Source organism: Lemur catta, chromosome 19 (genome assembly GCF_020740605.2).
Source record: "Lemur catta isolate mLemCat1 chromosome 19, mLemCat1.pri, whole genome shotgun sequence".
Taxonomy (NCBI): Eukaryota; Metazoa; Chordata; class Mammalia; order Primates; family Lemuridae; genus Lemur; species Lemur catta.
In genome coordinates, this window is record NC_059146.1 from 3,909,348 (window position 1) to 3,921,913 (window position 12,566).

General features: G+C 40.8%; 1 protein-coding gene across 2 annotated transcripts in view; it reads right to left on the reverse strand.

The window, feature by feature from the left end:
* FRYL (FRY like transcription coactivator) overlaps positions 1-12,566 on the reverse strand; it is a 207,812-nt gene that overhangs the window by 44,334 nt on the left and 150,912 nt on the right. The window contains exons 34-42 of one of the 2 annotated variants that reach the window (XM_045532978.1): positions 10,411-10,670; positions 9,918-10,058; positions 7,856-8,024; positions 6,223-6,307; positions 5,609-5,721; positions 4,441-4,591; positions 3,664-3,767; positions 2,572-2,757; positions 1,109-1,313 (exon numbers count right to left, since the gene is read on the reverse strand). In XM_045532978.1, coding sequence (XP_045388934.1) covers positions 1,109-1,313; positions 2,572-2,757; positions 3,664-3,767; positions 4,441-4,591; positions 5,609-5,721; positions 6,223-6,307; positions 7,856-8,024; positions 9,918-10,058; positions 10,411-10,670 — 1,414 coding nt within the window. The remainder of the gene's footprint in view (positions 1-1,108; positions 1,314-2,571; positions 2,758-3,663; positions 3,768-4,440; positions 4,592-5,608; positions 5,722-6,222; positions 6,308-7,855; positions 8,025-9,917; positions 10,059-10,410; positions 10,671-12,566) is intronic. The other variant, XM_045532977.1, reaches the window with a different exon arrangement.

Genomic DNA, 12,566 nt, shown 5'->3' on the forward strand with positions numbered 1-12,566 from the left:
ATTAGAGAGGACAGAAGTTGAGTAAATCAAATGCCAGGTCACAGTCTGCTACTGCTATTCAGATACAGGAATATGTAATGATCTACAGTAAGTAGGGAAAGATCTAACTTCAACATCTACCAAATTCTCTCAGAGGCAGTAGGAAAACATGACAAATTTTGCCAAGCGAGAAGAGTATTGGTTACTGCTTTTGTGTTATAGGTCAAACCGTGATTTGTGGAGGCTAGACTGTATTTAGATTGTAACGCAAAGGAAATCATTTGCTGGTTAAATGCAGGGAAAACAATTTACTAGCTAAAACTATAGGGAAAGCATAGGACAGAAAAATGTCCCCTTGATTCTTTCCTTAAAATGTCTTTGCATTCTCAGGCCACCACCTTGGTCAAGTTCTTTGTTACCACGGCCCAAAGTGCCCTGAAACCTGCCCCGCGCCCACGCGGCTGTCAGTCTTTCCCAGCTGGATTTGTCCTGTGCGCTGGTGTCGGGCTGATTCTCTCCACGTATTGATTGATTATGCCTCCCGCCCTTCCCACCGAAGCTCAACGACTTTCAATGTCATCTATCACCTTATGGCCCGGGCTCCAAGGCCCTCCAGTTTTAACCCTTCCAAGCTTTCTAGAACTGTCTAGATAGAACAACTCTCTTTTCTCAGCATTACAGTAAGAGAGATTACTCACCATTTCCAAACCCACTTTGTTTTCTCGTGCCCCTGTGACTTTGCTGTCCCTGTGGAAGCCATGCCCTTTCTCCCCATTTATTTTCCTTTTCCATGTATAGTGCCTTGGCAAAGAGTGGCTCATAAATAAATATTTGATGACTGATTGATAACATAGCTAATGAAAGAAGAATAGATATTCAGATAATACTGTCCACTCTCTGGGCATTTAGTAACCAGACATGATTAAAGCCCTTCTCAGGTACAACGGCGTGGGTACAAAAGAAGAAGGTCTTTGGCGACATCATAGTTTTCAAAATAGTCCACAATACAAACCTGCCTATTTCGAACGAATGGCATTTGAGAAAACAAAAGTATGGCTTAGGACAGCTGAGGAATGAAAGGATGACTTAGCACACACACCGCCGGGATGGCAGCGGCTGCAGGTGTTACCTTGAGGTAATGAATTCCATGAGGGTTTTGACTTTTCCATCCTGCTCCACTGAGATGTCGACCTCATTGAGGATCGTGGTGTGCAGATGCGAAATGGCGGTGCTGTTATTTCCTAAGCTGATACTAGAAGAGGTAGAACTTGAGCTAAGCCCTGAGTCGGTCATAGGGGAGGGCTGGTAATCAGGTATAAAATCGTTAATGCCTGCTGGGAGAGGAAGGTCGCCGTGAATACCTAAACATAAGTGAACCAAGCACTTAAAGAATTAAACTACTGTTCCTTATAGACTCTATGGGACACACGAGGAGCTGTGGCAGTGCAGGCCGACGTGAATCGGCGCCTCTGCCTACCCCCATAAACACCAAATTACAGCAAGCAAGTTTTGGGCAAACATTTTCACAGCTTATTATGAAAACTCAGCGATGTGGAGTCACTGCCCAGCTCTCTGCTGCCATCTGCTGAACAAAGTTGGAGGTGGCAGCTTCCTAATATTTTGTCAACATTTCAGTCAGTCACATTTGTACAGTGGAAACTAATTTTTTATGGAAAATAGTCTATGATTTTTGCTGCATTTTACTTACAGAAAGGCTATTTTAAAAACTATTTGTAGTATTTACGTCAATTATTAAACAAACCCTGTTAAAGGTTACTACTAATGCCCATATTTACATAATGACAAAGAAAACCTTAAAAACAAACAAGAAGCTACAGAATTTTGAGTAAAGGTGCTTTAATATAAAAAAGGCAGTAGCCTTTATTTCATTTTTCTTTTAATCATAGTTTTAAAAGCCCATAAGTTTTTTAATAATTGTTTTCTAACTACAGGGTTTTAAGTAAACAACGGGGTTTTAACTAAGTAACTTTAAAATTTATCAACCCTGTATCTGACACTATACGATTAGAAAAAAAGGTGATTTTAATTTCTAAAAATTGGTATTTTCCAGACCATCTGTTATTAGCCTGATGACACTGATGAATAGAATAGTTAAGTTAGGAAAGAAGAAAATACAGCTTACATAGTTTAAAAAAAATTAATATTGGCAGTGAAATAAATTTTATATGAAAGTCTCATTAATTGGCACCTCGCTACTTCAAAATGTATAACTTTTTAATGCAGTAAATATAATCACGTGAATACAAAAATTTAAAATGTCTGTGCCAGTTTTCAGATCTTGCAAGGAGGTAGAATCTAATTACAAGTTCAACATCATTTTCATAATTAGTGCTCAATAAATTAAGCACTCTTTCATTATATCCTCAACTTACATATTCAGAACTTAAAACGTGTGTGAAAAAGATCCTTCAAGGCAATATAGACTCGGATACTCTAAGGTTAATTCCTTCTTTTGCTGTTTAACAAATAACGTAAATGGTACTTAATTTATTTAGTTGACTTTCTCTTGTGCGGGATTCCCAGTTAATGAAGTATAACTCTACTCTCGAACTGTAGTTTTAAAGCAAATACCTGTGAAGGTATAATCTGAGTGTGCGATCTGCTTGACAGTCAGCACCCTGGGCTCATTAAACTCCTTGTTCCTGAGAAGGACAGAAGCAACAGTTCGGATGTTACTGTTGGGTCCCATCACTATGAGTAAGTGCAGAAGCAGGCGTTTGCAATGTTCATACACCTCAGGGTGGCAGTGGTCAAACCCTAAAACGGACAGTAGAAAACATGATTAATAAAGAGAACTAATGAGTATCCTTCCTACCAAACTCATATTTTAAAGAAAAGCAGAAATTATATATTAATAAAAGATTTCATGGAAGAGGATGTATTATAAAGTTTTTTATTGGTCTAGGGTTCTTATACATTTTTAAAATAGCCTATTGTCCTACAGTACTAGGGAGAATCAAGCTAAGCTTTCAATGTTTCATGCCTAAAATTTAGTGATCTCTTACAAATACATAACACCAGATGGAAATGAATTTTTTTTAAAAAGGCAGGCATTTTTTTGTGCTTAGCACATAATGGAAAGTCAGCAAATGTTTGATTAACTGAAGGAACAAAGTAATACATATATAAATGAGTGTGCATATCAGGGAAACTTATAAGAAGATGGCTGCCTTGACTTGCTTCAGGAAGTTAATCCCACAAGCATCAAAGGTATTCCAGATGTGCTAGATCCAACGTGTTTGTTACAGACGACACAATGGTGTTTCAGGTATAATAATCGTTGTCCAACAATCTAGTTTTTCTGGAAAACATTTAGAACTTATTTCCATTTGTCATTCTCCGTGAAAGTTTCCGATCTCAGAGGTACATTAGTTTTACTCTTGCTAGCGATACAGAATTAGAGCGTACATGTGTATGTGTGTGCGGTGGGGGGGGGGGTCACAGGACAGGAATGGGCATGAGGGTAGCAGACATGTTCGTGGGTAGGAGACAGGCCAGCAATAACTCCCGGCTAGACCCGCAGAATCACAGCAAAAAGCGTCATGGAAATAATACACAAATAACAGGAAACAGAAAAACATGTAAAAACATTCTTAAAACCATACTGCCTTTAAATGATCACAAAAATGTGAAATGAAGGAATTAAAACCAAACGTTTATTACCTATAAAAATTGCATGAAGAAGAAGATGGAGGTAGCTTCCCCATTCCACCTTCACACTGTGATCAATGATCAGGTCAGTCAAAAGGATCACCGCTATGTTACACCTAGGACACATGACAGTACTGTAAATGCCTTACCAGATCTGAGTAAACCTAGAGAAAATTTCACACAAAATTCCTTGAAGACCGTAATATTGTATTTCATGGAAAAATACAACATATCAAGGAAAAAAGAGGAAAGACGAATATAGCCAAAGAACCCATCAACCATTAAAGTGATAGAATAAACAGGAGGGCTAAGGGCTCCTCGAAGTCAAGAGCCACATATTTTTCATCTTTCAACCTTGAGACCTAGCAGACTGCTTGCCACATAGGTGTTCGATATACGTTCAGTGCATTAATCAATTTTAAAAGAATGCAGTAATTGTTCTATTGTGATTCTGCTAAGTAGAATCCAGTTTAACCCAATTCAACATAATAGTGCCTATTAGAGGAAAGCCACGTTTTTCAGATGTAGTAACTGGGTCCCAGAAAGGTCAAGTAACTATGCCAGACACCCAGAAAAGCAGCAGCAGAATTAGATGTAATGATATTAATTTTATACAGTTAGAATTCTGAGCTTGTTAGGATTTCTTCCCATCTAAACGCATGAATCTCATTTGCTGCAGTATCTTGGTACAGAAGATTGCTTTTGTCCTGTGTTGTCAGACAGCACAAAGAACGCTGAGTGTTCAGCAGCAACTCGACTCATAGAAGTAGGAATGACGCTGTAGTCCACCTGTGAAGAGGTAATCCAGGTGATGGCGTTTCAGGCACGTAATCCACCAGTGGCGACCAGCAGCCTCCAGCTGGAGGGAAGGGCAGTGGCTCTCCTTGGTTACGCTCCATCACTTTCAGTCGCCAGTTAGAATAAAGTGGCATTGAGTCACCTATCAAGATAAAATGATCTCATTTTCTACACCATCTAATTTCTGCCAATATAAGCAAGCTCTAGTAAGACACCGACTATTTTATAGCATTGGATAAAAAAAAATAATTTCCCACTATTTTGACATGTGTTTGCTAGGAAGAGCTGGGTACAAATAGTATCAAATTAAGCAAATCTGAGGGAGAGAGAGAGAGAAAGAGAAAAAGAGAGAAATTTAGGTTCCATCCTTTACATCAAAGCAGAACTACATTAGCACTTCATTGTGATTCCACAATTGATGTCCAAGCCAGGAGACCACACTGTAAGTGAAGTTGCCTTGTAGCAAAAGGCCCTCTGGTGAGTTATTCGGTTCTAAATTTCCTGCGATAGGGCCACCACAATCCATCTTGAAAAGAATTCTGCCCTACCACGGCGGGGCTGCAGGGTGCAGTTAAAAATGACGCCAGGAAATATGAATTCTGTGTGACGTGGGTAAGTCACTTAACCTCTCTGGACCTCAGTTCCATCATGCACAAAATGAGGAGATTGGACCAGATCATCCTTAGATTCCCTTCCCAGTCTGAAAGCTTGTGCTTTTATTATACCCCACCTTAACGTTATAGCAAGACTCGGGTAGATTATTCACTTTGTCATTGCACGGGAAAACCTTTTTAGCAAAATGTGAATCCGTGCAGAAAGAGCAAATCTGTTCCAAAAACCAGCCTGTTTCCCATGTTTGTTCTATGATGCTGCCTGAGAACCAATTTTTATGTTCTTTGTGATTTATCTAGAGGGAACCTGTTCTTTAAAAAAAAAAAAAAAAAATTCCCCCACTTACGTTGCTTCTTAAAACCATTGCTTCTTAAAACTATTGCTTCTTAAAATTGAGACATTTCAGATTACGTTGGAACACCATGAGTGGCAGTTAAATACTCTTTTTAAAAACAATTTACTGGAAAAATTTACTAACATTAACACACCTAACAATACACCTCACCGTTATAAGTTAGTTACATAAAGAACATTCGGAATTTATTACTTTTTTCTTCTTCGTAAGATCCTCCAGAGCTGCTACTGTATCGAGATTCCAGCCTGTGATGCTGACGATTCAGGTGACTGTTGAGTCCACTGTAGATGTCCAGGTGCACATAGCTGTGGGAAGGACCACTGACGTTAGTCACAGGGCACAGGAAAAGGGCATAGGTACCTGATGTTTCACATTCTATGTTTGAAAAAGAACAGTACACAAAATATCAACGAAAGTTTACTATGATAATGTATTCATTTCCACCTTATGATTCAAAGTCAATTATTTCTACCTGAAGACTCCCCTTAAATAGGTGTGGTTAAGAATGTTCTGGTGTCTAAAACAGGCGGAATACCTGTTTAGAAATGTCTAAAAGTGTAAGCCACACAAAAAGCGGCTGACGAAACTCCACCGACTCATCCGCTAGAGCATGTAGGAAATCCAGCACACTGGCAGCTCCAATGCCGAAACCACCAAGGTGGAAAATTTCCAATATGGAAATGTATTTCCTTACCGGGATTTCAACACAACCAAATACACATTCCAACGTAGAAATTATCATTTATTCCCATGACAATCGGCACCTGCCAAACGGAAAGGCTAATGAAGGACAAAGGAGCACTCACCTCTCTTCAGTGTTCTCTTTGACAGGCTTGCTGTCAGGACTGCCCTCGGTGGGAGCGACCATGGTATTGCTACTGGAAGTAGTTCCTGGAATCCAACACAGAGAGATACTTGTCAATTTAAAAACATGCGATAACTATATGAACAACAGACTTCAAATGATAGATGCCCAAACGCCATTAAAATGAGAGCCAAGTGATTTTTGAAGAGGAGGCTGTCGCTCCTGGTCCTGCTCCGAGCAGGACTCTGCCGAGACCCTCAGGGAAGCCGACGAGAGAAATAGAAGCAAAGCCTGTGTTGGCCGGGAAAAAAACAAAAAAACCAAACCAAAACAAAACAAAAAAAATGAAGCCAGGCATGGTAGCTCATGCCTGTAATCCCAGCACTTTGGGAGGCTGAGGTGGGAGGACTGCTTAAGCCCAGAAGTTTGAGACCAGCCAGGGTAACACAGCAAGACCCCATCTCTACAAAAAATAAAAAAAAATTAGCCGTGTGTAGTGGTGCACGCCTGTAGTCCCAACTATGCAGGAGAATCACGTGAGCCCAGGAGTTTGAGGCTGCAGCAAGCTGTGATTGTGCCACTGTACTCTGGCCTGGGTGATACAGTGAGACATAGTCTGGGGGGGGTGGGGAGGAAAAAAGAAAAATCGGCAACATACAGAAAATGGGTACTTCTGCTGCGTGAAGAAAACTTTATAACTTTATCAGAAACACAAAAAGATAGTCCAACCATGAAACATGAATAGGGTGCTACTAAAAAATTATAATAAAAAACCATTGGAATTAAAAACATTCTAGCAGATATGAAAAAATTCTGTAGATGCATTATTAGAAATCCCCTAGAAAGCAGAAAAGGCTAGGAGATGAAAACAGATAAAATTATAAATAATTTAAAATATTTCTAATTATACAGATAACATTGTTATCAACATGCTAAAAACATTTACTATAAATGGAGTGACATACAGTTTCACAGAAAATTCATCTACAGTAGCCTAGATAGTGTACTCAATTTCATTGTAAGTTATTCTGTTAGGGACACAGTTTCCTCAACAAAAAATATTACAATAATTATAACTATATGTGTATACATATGAGAATATATACTCATTTGATTTTATATGATGTATAAGATATATCCAAATAATTATAATGTGAAATTATGCAAATAAATTAAGAAAATGCTTACTTGTTGAAATCACCATGCTAATTATATTCACTTAAAATTGCATTTGTTGTATAGGGATATACGAATTTATATTCCAGCTCTGAATAAGTATGCAAACATTGTTTCCCTCTATAATATTGGGAATCTTTACATTGTCAAATTTCTGTACTCATAGGATTTACAAAGTCTCCTCAAACCACCACGAATAACTCACATTTGTTTTTGTTTTTTCCAATAATGATACTTAAAGACACAACAAATGCCTGCTTAAATGAACAATTTCATAAAGCTTCTCTTTTGATACAGTGTAAGTTTTTTAAAAAAATAAACGTCATTGTGTATATCTGAGGTTTACAGCATGATGTTACAGGATACATACTACAGATAACGGTTACTACAGCAAAAGAAATTCATGCAGCTAGCGTCTCACATTGTCACAAAGTTACCAGCCTAAAACGACTTCCCACCTGAGGTGACAGAAGGGATCTTGCAGCTGGAGGTGATGCGGTAGTACGGCGGGTTGTCCATGTGCGTGACCGCGGAGCTGACGGGGTCGGTCAGCTGCAGCTCGCTCACCAGCTCCTCCAGCAGCTGCATTGTTTTGTCTCTACCTAAGTACACAATAACTTTCTTCACCTGCCGCAAAAGAAATCGGTCAGAAAAGAAAAGGCAGAAATTTTACCTCATTAATTTGTCTGGAGGCAAATTTCATTAAAGTTCAAGGTTAAGTGGGACATGAATAAGCACAATCTAATCTGAGTCTGCACTGATCGGCAACGAGACGTCCATCAGCTTTATCGATAACCGTCTCCCCCTCCAACCCTCAACATCAGATCCGATTAGGATGAGCGGAATGTTCAACTGTTCTCACAACTTTACGCACTTCCTTTACTTTTTTGCCTTCTTCTAAAAAAATCAAAAAAATATGTAAATAAAATTGCTTTTCTATAAAAATTTCTTTTTTAATGGAAAAGCTTTTCATTAATATCATTCTTGGATTTTCCCCTGATTTTCAGTCAGCTAGCCTTCAAGCCCAGGACTTATCTTGTACTCTGCCTTCCCCGTTCCCTATATTCAACAAGAGTGGTCGTTAAGAACAAGGAACTAGAACTCCAACTACACTGCCCAGCTCGCCGTGTGGATCTAGCGCTTACTAGCTAACGTCATCTGGAAAGTTACTCTCAGTTTTCTCATTTTTAAGATGGGGACTGTATTAGTACCCACTTCATAGAGCCGTTAGGATTACATGAGTTAAGATCTGCAATGCGCTTTTAAAATAGCTAGTACGCTGTATGAAGTAAGTGGAAAAACATGATTTCAATAGTACATATGCCTAGAAAGATCAACAAAGCAGGGGAAGGAGAAAGGAGCGAGTGTGCGTGGGGGGGGGCATCTTCAGTTTTAGGTAGGGGGGCAGCGAGGTCTCAGGCAGAACCGACCCCTGGGGAAGGATCTGGCAGCGGCAGGGGAGGGAACTGTGCTCTACCTGGGGAGAGGGAAGGAAGCGAGTGGGCCTCCTCAGGCCGGCATGGCTGGAGGGTGGGGGCACCAGGAGAGCATTAGGAGCCGTGGTCAGAGAGGTAACGTGGGCTCACGTTGTCTTGTTCCAAGCACCTGCCATTCTCTAAGTGCTGCTCAAAGATACCAATCCCCTGACACACTTTACAAATGACACTTTCAGTGACCAAGTGAACTGGCAGAAATGCTGGATAAAGCGAAGTGATTAAGCGGTTTGTTTAAAGTAGGACCTGTAAGAAATTTTAAAGCCACATTCTGTAGCACTAGTCTTCTGTGGAACATACTTTGGGGGGATGCTCCCACGTGACTGATATCTGTGTCTACACACACTCACAGACGCGCATACATGTGTATGTGCGTTCAATTTAATCCTCATGTTTGACAGTTTCAAAGTATCCTTTTAACCTGGACAGACTGAAATGCTGCTGTCTTCCCTAGAAGGCAAAACTGTTACCTTCTTCATTTTACGAGTCTTCCCAGGCTTTCCCTGCTTCCGGCAGCCCCAGGCTCCATCCTGCAGGCACTGAGCTCCCACTCTCTGTCTTGCTCTAACACCCAAATGCCAGCTCCTGCCTGGCAGAAACTACAATAGAAACATCCCCAGTTTCGTGGTCTGGGCTTAAATATCACTATCTGTAGAGTGTCCCCTCTAATCCTCCCAGACAGCTGTGGTTCCTACATTATTCATGCTCAGCACTCTGCAGTTTTTCTTATCACAACTGTCTGTTAGGAACTTACTGATCCACTCATTAAATAAATTAGGCGTAGGTTCAAAGAATAAATTCTGTGTCTTTCATCAGATTGTAATTCCCAGCACCTCGAAGAGCACCTGCTCTATAATAAGGCTGGATAACATCTGTTGAATGAATCAATGAATAACTCCACGTGCCAGCTCCTGCCCGTTCTCATCCGGGCCTTTGTCTTGCCCTGCCGGGCGACTGCTGCCCATACACTGATACATTTGGTAAATACATGTTTTTGTAAAAAAGCTCAATGAACTTCAATACGTACGTAAGGCAAGAGGCTTGGTTCACTATTCACCCCACAAATGCTGATCAAAAAGTGCAAAATGATCTTCAGGTTTTTGGGCCAGCCATCCGCAAGCGTGGTCCACACGTTCTCCACCTCCGACCAGGCCAGTTCGTCCCCATACTAGAGGCACACACAAGAGGTACTTCAGTAACAGCCATCCATTAAAAACCAAACTCGTCATACCGTGAAATATTAGAAAGTAACGTTTTTACAGATAGCTTTAACTTCTTCCACACTTTAGAAGGACAGTAATTTCTTTCAACATATCTAAAGGATAAATATCATTAATCATGTATAAAGTAAAAAAAAAAAAAATTTTATATCTAATGAGTTTTTTTAAAGTAAGGAATTTACAACGCATTTTTGTTTAGTTATTGCAGGATTATCTAATCTCTTCATCGGTTTCTAACCATGTTTACTACTCCTAACTCGATAATTCTGGGCAGGAACAGCAAACACAAAACCCAATTACCTTCGCTGTCATGTACATCAGATTGTTCAAAACCATTGCCGTGGCCTGGGGGGACCCCCAGCCTTCTCCCCGTAGCCAGCGCCTGCTAGTCACCATCAGTTCTCGGTCTTTCAATGAATCGTCTTCATCTTCGTCGTGTCGCCTTGAAGTGGGCAGAGGTTTCAGATCCACCAGCTCGATGTTGTTCATCCACGGAAGCAGGTAGTGCAGCATCACCTGCCGCCCGGCCGGGTGAGCCGTCTGGATTCTCTGGCTGATCTCTACAACCACACACAAGCCCAGTGAGAGAGCGGGTGTAATTTCGGGTTCCTTTCATCTGTAATTAATTTCAACGTCTTCTTCTTAAAGAATAGGGAGCCAGATTTTATTTATGTACTTCACAATTATGAGTACTTTCTTTCTTTTTATTAATAATAAATTTCACCTCAATGACATCATCAAGAAAATTAACAGCTACCATATGATCCCAGTAATCCTACTTTTGTGTATACAGCCAAAAGAATTGAAAGCAGAGACTCAAACAGGTATTTGTATACCCTTGTTCATAACAGCACTATTCACAACAGCCAAGAGGTAGGTGGAAGCAACCCAAATGTCCACGGACAGATAAATTAATAAACAAAACGTGGCATATGCACACGGTGGAATACTATGCAGCCTTAAAAAGGAAGGGGGCAAAAAGGGAAGGAAATCCCGTCACATGCTACAACATGGATGAACCTTGAAGACATTAAGCTAAATGAAATAAGCCAATCACAAACAAAAGTGCTGTATGATTTCACCTATATGGAGAATCCAAAGTAGTCAAATTCATAGAAATAGAAAGCAGCCTGGTGATTACCAAGGATGGCGGGGAGAGGGAGAGAGAGATTGTCGTTAGTGGGTACAGAGTTTCAGTTCTGCAAGTTGAAAAAGTGCTAGAGATCTGTTTCACAACAGCGTGAATATACTCAACACTTCCAAACGGCACACTTAAAAATAATTAAGATGGCAAATTTTGTATGTTTTTAGTCACAGTAAAAAAATAAGTATAACTGAAAGATAAAAGACAATCTTTACACACAGATCAAACAGACTCATTGAGAACCTCACGTATCTTGGTTCTAGGCAGGCGAGACTTCTGTGACATGCCTGTTACCTTTGCATTCATCTCCTCTAATGCTCACGACAAAGCCGTGACGTGGCAGAGTCACGGTGATTTGTCAGGGGTCAGACAAGTACCACGTGGCAGAGGATTCAAACACAAGGTTGATTCCAAAGCCCGTGAGCCTTTATACACTGTCTGATTTCCACATATCACTGTAAATAAAAATCTCTTTCTCCTCTGCCCTCCTTTCCCCACTGGGCCTGGTACTTATTCACTCATTAGAAGGAGTGACTTAGAACTCGGCTAACGCATCACACAGCTCTGGGTTCGAATCCCCCAGCTCTGCCACACACAGACTGCCTGACCTAGGGTCAACCTCTCAACTTCCCGTCCTCCTTTTTTTATTCTGTAAAGGGACGGTAACAATACTCGTTGCCTCATGAAGTTATCGTAACAATACTCGTTGCCTCATGAAGTTATCGTGCAAATCCAACATAACGCCAACAAAGTGCTCAGGCCTGGCACACTGTTATGCTCAACCCTAACCTTTTACAAAGATGCCTTCTTTGCAAAATACAAATACTCCCTCCCACAAAAATACATCAATTTTATTCCCTCTAGTATGAAATATAAGACCTGGAGCTCAGAAAGTAACTGAATTAAGAGATCCTGACCCGGAAGGAAGAGTCCGTGTGTGGGGAGCTGAGGCCACAGCGGTGGCTTAACCTCCCCAGAGACACGGGACTGTCTTGAGGTGGCCCAGGATGAAGCCCTGGGAACTAACACTTGAGATGTGGACAGAAGGAAAGAATCCAGAGTGATGGAAAAGAAACAGTCCATGGTAGAAGAAAAACCAGGAAATACTAAATTTCTGGAAATCAAGCGAGGTCAGAATGTAAAGAAGGATAAGACGGCTAACACCAACCGCCGCGGAAAGCGGCAAAGAGACTGAAGGCTAGATGTTGGTGACCAGATTTCGCAGTGGAAGGTGTCGGGTGGGTCCACAGAAAGCAAAGTGACACCAATGGGGTGTGAAGGCCACGCATGGAGATCGAAGGCTGAGAGGGCG